The 6000-nt window shown below is 47.5% G+C and overlaps 1 protein-coding gene across 2 annotated transcripts in view; it reads right to left on the reverse strand.

The window, feature by feature from the left end:
* Positions 1 to 1601, reverse strand: part of TBC1D17 (TBC1 domain family member 17) — a 55398-nt gene extending 53797 nt beyond the window's left edge. Inside the window, exon 1 of one of the 2 annotated variants that reach the window (XM_077259767.1) lies at positions 1422 to 1601. In XM_077259767.1, coding sequence (XP_077115882.1) covers positions 1422 to 1442 — 21 coding nt within the window. In that variant the 5' untranslated portion in view covers positions 1443 to 1601. Of the gene's footprint in view, positions 1 to 1327; positions 1384 to 1421 lie in introns of those variants that run through there. The other variant, XM_077259768.1, reaches the window with a different exon arrangement.
* Positions 1602 to 6000: the final 4399 nt, after the last annotated feature.

The raw sequence follows: 6000 nt of genomic DNA on the forward strand, positions 1-6000 counted from the left end.
AGAGGGGCGAGACCGGTGGTGGACAGGAAAGAGGGGCCAGGGACCGGTGGTGGACGGGAAAGAGGGGCCAGGGACCAGGGGGACCGGTGGTGGACGGGAAAGAGGGGCCAGGGACCGGGGGGACCGGTGGTGGACGGGAAAGAGGGGCGAGACCAGGGGGACCGGTGGTGGACGGGAAAGAGGGGTCAGGGACTGGGAAGGGGGGGATGGGAAAGAGGGGCGAGACCGGTGGTGGACAGGAAAGAGGGGCCAGGGACCGGTGGTGGACGGGAAAGAGGGGCAAGACCAGGGGGACCGGTGGTGGACGGGAAAGAGGGGTCAGGGACTGGGAAGGGGGGGATGGGAAAGAGGGGTCAGGGACTGGGAAGGGGGGGATGGGAAAGAGGGGCGAGACCGGGGGGGACCGGTCGTGGACGGGAAAGAGAGGCCAGGGACTGGGCAGGGGGGGATGGGAAAGAGAGGCGAGACCAGGGGGACCGGTGGTGGACGGGAAAGAGGGGTCAGGGACTGGGAAGGGGGGGATGGGAAAGAGGGGCGAGACCGGTGGTGGACAGGAAAGAGGGGCCAGGGACCGGTGGTGGACGGGAAAGAGGGGCGAGACCAGGGGGACCGGTGGTGGATGGGAAAGAGGGGCCAGGGACCAGGGGGACTGGTGGTGGACGGGAAAGAGGGGCGAGACCAGGGGGACCGGTGGTGGACGGGAAAGAGGGGTCAGGGACTGGGAAGGGGGGGATGGGAAAGAGGGGCGAGACCGGTGGAGGACAGGAAAGAGGGGCCAGGGACCGGTGGTGGACGGGAAAGAGGGGCCAGGGACCAGGGGGACCGGTGGTGGACGGGAAAGAGGGGCGAGACCAGGGGGACGAGAAAGAGGGGCCAGGGACCGGGGGGGCGGTGGTGGACGGGAAAGAGGGGCCAGGGACCGGGGGGACCGGTGGTGGACGGGAAAGAGGGGCAGAGACTGGGACAAGAGGGAAAAACAAAGGCCACATAGACCTGTAAGGGGGAGGAGGGAGACGCAGGCTGTGAATGGAAGCAGCGCTCCTATTTGGCGACAATCAGAGGATCTGAAATCAGGAGCAACTGAAAGAAGGAAAAAAGTTGAGAATCTGCTTTTCCCACAGATCTCCTGAGAAGAACTACAAGTGTCATCCTGTCCTGAGAGCGGCAGGCAGTGACTGATGACCGCAGACACAATGTGACCCGGCACCGACACTGTGCAGCTAGAGCTACTGAGTCTCCAGGAGGTCACGAGACAGGAGGTCACCTGACCACCGCCAGCAGCACAGTCCCCGCCACCCCGCAGCGCCCTCTGCTGGTGACCACGCACCACCACACCCGAGTCCTGAGGTGCGCGGCTGCCGGGGCCGCCTGACTCCTGCCGGGCCGGGGCCACACACTCGGCGCCGAGTCCCAGAACTCACCCTGTAAGCATCAGCCTCCATGATCAGCTGCTCCACGACTTCCGCGTTCACACGTCACTTCCGCCTCGCTGACTGGGTCACCGCCCACGTTCTAGGCGGTTGCCATAGAGATAGCCCCGCCCCCAGACGCTCCTCTGCAGTCCTTCATGGAAAAAACTCACATCACACGTCACATGGAACAAAGCGGGAGAACAGATCCCGGGAGATTGTAGGCAGCCGTCCGGACCACACGGGACACAGAATCATTGCTGCTATTGGTTTATAGTACACGTGTCCATAGTCCTGTGCTGCTAGAGGCGGCTGCAGAGGGAGGCGGCTGCAGAGGGAGGCGGCTGCAGAGGGAGGCGGCTGCAGAGGGAGGCGGCTGCAGAGGGAGGCGGCTGCAGAGGGAGGCGGCTGCAGAGGGAGGCGGCTGAGAACCTGTCAGTGAGCGCCTGCTGATGGGAGAATTTGGACCTTTTCTATATGTGTTTTTAGCTTTCTTGTTTTTCTCAGCTTATTTATGAGCACAGATCACATCACATAAAGAGGCTGGGCGAGGCAAACGGGAAAAGAGTAATGAATGGAGGGAAGGAAAGAAAGGAAAGAAAGAAGGAAAGAAATCAAGGATGGAAGAAAATAAATTAGAGAAGGAAGGGTGGAGGAAAGGAGAGAAGGAAGGATGGAAGAAAAGGATATAAGGAAAGAAAAGAGAGAAGGAAGTATGAAAGAAAAGGATATAAGGAAAGAGAAGGAAGGAAAGGAGAGATGGAAGGAAAGGACAGAAGGAAGGAAAGAAAAGAGAAGGAAAAAAGGAAGGGGAGAAAGGAGGGAAGTGTGGATGGAAGGAAAAAAGAAGGAAGGAAAGAAGGATGGAAGGAAAGGAGAGAATGAATGAAAGGAGATTAAGAAGGAAGGATGGAGAGAAAGACGGAAAGGAAGGATGGAAAAAAAGAAAAGAGAAGGAAGAAAAGAAAGGAGAGAAGAAATGATGGAAGTATAGGAGAGACAGAATGAATGGACAGAAAAAAGGAAGGATGGAATAAAGGAGAAAAGGAAGGAAAGAAAGGATAGAAGTAAGGATGAAAGGAAAAGAGAGAAGGAAGGTAAGGAGAAAGAAGGAGAAGAGAGGGAAATGAGAGGAAAGAAGCGAGGGAAAGTAACTAAGGAAACAAGGTGAAAAGGAAAGGAGAACAGGAAGGAAGCAGAGGATAGAAGGAAGGAAAGGAATGAGGAAAGAAGAGAATAAAGAAAGAAAATGAGAGAAGGAAGGATGGAAGAAAAGGATATAAGGAAAGAAAAGAGAAGGAAGGAAAAGAGATGGAAGGAAAGGACAGAAGGAAGGAAAGAAAAGAGAGAAGGAAAAAAGGAAGGGGAGAAAGGAGGGAAGTGAGGATGGAAGGAAAGAAGAGAAGGAAGGAAAGAAGGATGGAAGGAAAGGAGAGAATGAATGAAAGGAGATTAAGAAGGAAGGATGGAGAGAAAGACGGAAAGGAAGGATGGAAAAAAGAGAAGGAAGAAAAGAAAGGAGAGAAGAAATGATGGAAGTATAGGAGAGACAGAATGAATGGACAGAAAAAAGGAAGGATGGAAGAAAGGAGAAAAGGAAGGAAAGAAAGGATAGAAGGAAGGATGAAAGGAAAAGAGAGAAGAAAGGAAAGAAGGAAGGAAAGCACATAAGGAATGAAAGGAGAGAAAGAAGAAAAGGATGGAATGAAAGAAAGGAGAGAAGGAAGGAAATAAGAGAAGGAAGGAAAGGAGGGAAAGAAGGAAAGGGGAGGGAAAGGAGAGGAAAGAAAAGGGGGCAAACAATCAAAGATGGAAGGAAGGTAAGGAGAAAGAAGGAAAAGAGAGGGAAAGGAGAGAAGGAGAGGAAAGAAGCGAGGGAAAGTAACTAAGAAAAGAAGGTAAAAAGGAAAAGGAAAGGAGAACAGGAAGGAAGCAGAGGAGAGAAGGAAGGAAAGGAATGAGGAAAGAAGAGAATAAAGGAAGAAATTGAGAGAAGGAAGGAAGGAAAAGGAGGGGGAAAGAAAGGAAAGAAGGAAGGAAAAGGAACTAAGGAAGGAAAGTAAAAGGAAGGAAGGAAAGGAGAGAAGGAAGGTAGGAAAGGAGAGAATAAAGGAATAAGGCAGGGAAAGGAGAGACGAAAGGAGAGGAAAAGAAACAAATGGAAAGGAACTAAGGAAGGTAAAGAAGAGAAGGGAGGGAGGGAAGGAAGGGAAAGAAAAGAAGAAAGGAGAGGGAAGGATGGAAGGAAGCAAAAGGAATGGAAAGAAAGGAAAAGTAAGAAAAAAAGAGGGAAAAAAGAACTTAAGAAAGAAAAAAGAAGGAAAGTGAAATAAAGAAATAGAGAAAAATAAAAGAAAGAGGAAAAGAAAGAACAAAATTGTTCCCAAAGTTGGAAAAATGCAGTAAATCGCAAAAAGTTGGATTTTTTTGACATCTGTGAAAAAACTTGCCCTCCCTCGGACCAATGTTATTCAGCCGGGCTGATCAGGTGAGCGCTCTTATACAAGGACAAAATAGTGAAAAACACTCAAAATTAACTTCAAAGTCGATAAACATTGGAATAAAAATGAAGAGTTTTTCAAGTGTTTTTTTGATGGGCGTTTTTGGAATGGATCTGCTTGAATAAAAAAAAAACAATTTTCATTTTTTTTTTATGTAGCGTACCAGAAAAATCGCTGATGGTCAAAACTGACCCACCGATGAAAATTGGTGATTTTTAACCACATACAAGAAAAACACACAGTTTCGATGATGCCCAAGGACGTGTTCACACTGAGTCTTATTTGAGTTTTTGGAGTGGAAACTGAGGCTCCGTTCCCACAATGAGTTTTTGATGTTGCAGATTCTCTGTATTCCTTAAGTAGGGTACTTGATTTTTTTCCAAAATAAGTAGCATAAAAAAAACTCACCAAAAACTCATTGTGGAAAGTAGCCTGAGAAAGTTTTTGAGATTTGGAGGAGGATTTGGAGAGTTTCCATCCAGTTTCTACTCAAAAAAACTTTGTGTTTATTTTTTAAGCAGATCCTCACCAAAATCCTCCCAAAAACACTGTTCCTATTCATTTCAAGGTCAATTCCTCTTTGCTGTTCATAAGAGGGGTTTTTTTAGCATTTTTTTAAACTAAGTTCCCACCATTAGTTTTTGATGCTGATTTTTTTCACTTAGTCAAAAAAATCAGCGTCTTACAGTTCCAGCAAAGTGGATGGGATTTTTAAAAAATCTCACGCCCACTGTGTTTAAAAAAAAAAAAAAAAAAAAAAAAAAATTAGAATTTTTTATTTTTTTTAACATATGGTGCAAGTTTTATATCTGCAACATGTCAATTTCTCTTGCGGAGACGCCGATTTTTCTATGCAGATTTTTCCCCATAGACTTGGAAAATCTGCAGGGGAAAAAAATGCATGTAATGAGCACATGACTGCATCAATAAAGTTGTGTCAAAGCCAAATACCAGGAAGTATCAAAAACTTTATAAAAATAAATAAAAAATATTCTATGAAAAACTTTATACCAAAAAAGACAAAAAAAAGTGATAAAACACAAAAAAATGCAGTGAAAAAAATTAAGATATTTCTGCACCGTTTTTGCAAAGTAAAAAAAAAAAAAGGGATTTTTCAGAGTTGAGTTTTTTTCTCATTCGTTTGCAAAAGCGATGAAAGAATCGATCGGAAACTGCTGCAAATCCACAAGGGGAAAAATAAGCAACGTGTGACTGAGGCTTCAGAAATGTGACGTGTGAAAAAAGTCCCCAAATATTGTGGGAACGAAGCCCAATGTGGACCCGCAGTTTCATGGCGACAGGTTTCCTTTAGGAAAGCCCCTTTTTTGGGAAGAGAGGAGGGGGGTGAGCATCAAATTCTTCAGGAAAAGAAAAACTTCAACAAAAGATAAAGATTTCTGCTTGGAAAAACGCATGACGGAAAAATAAAACCCTCAAGTGTGAACAAGGCCTTAGGGTGAGGAGGATTTGGAGAGTTTCCGCTCCAAAAACTCCACAAAAGCCCCTCGGTGTCTAGTTGGGGGCTTTTAGGGGAAGAGCGGAGAGTGTACCCATATTTATTACAAGTCTGAGGGGGAGCACATTATATAGACACCTCCATGAGGTGACAAAGGGAACACCACTTAAAGGGGATTTCTCTTTATGTGACTTGTTGCTCAGTAAACCATCGGGGGCCGTTTTGCCCGCGTTATTCCACACCGCCCCCCTATAGCACGAGCTGCCCTCCACGCCGCGCGTCCCGTGGGACCATCTACCCCGCTGTTAACAATCTGCGCTATGAAATAAACAAACTGAGGGGGCGTGGCCAGTGTCAGCCGCCTCCCGCACTGAGGGGACGCACGCTGGCCGCCGCCATCTTAAGTAAGGGCAAAATTACTCTCTCATTATACTGTTTTCTTCCAGTTATTTTTATCCCACACGGCCGGAAATTAAATTATCTGCGACAAAAGAGTGATTTGTCGGGGATACGGATTGTATTTAGACTAATTAAGAAAGGTGAGGAGGACCGGCGCCATTTTTGTCGCTGGCACGTACGGGACGGTGGGCGTGGATAGGGCGAAGGGGCGGGGTTACGGGCTATAAAGAGCGGT

The sequence above is a fragment of the Ranitomeya variabilis genome, chromosome 4 (assembly GCF_051348905.1).
Source record: "Ranitomeya variabilis isolate aRanVar5 chromosome 4, aRanVar5.hap1, whole genome shotgun sequence".
Classification (NCBI taxonomy): Eukaryota; Metazoa; Chordata; class Amphibia; order Anura; family Dendrobatidae; genus Ranitomeya; species Ranitomeya variabilis.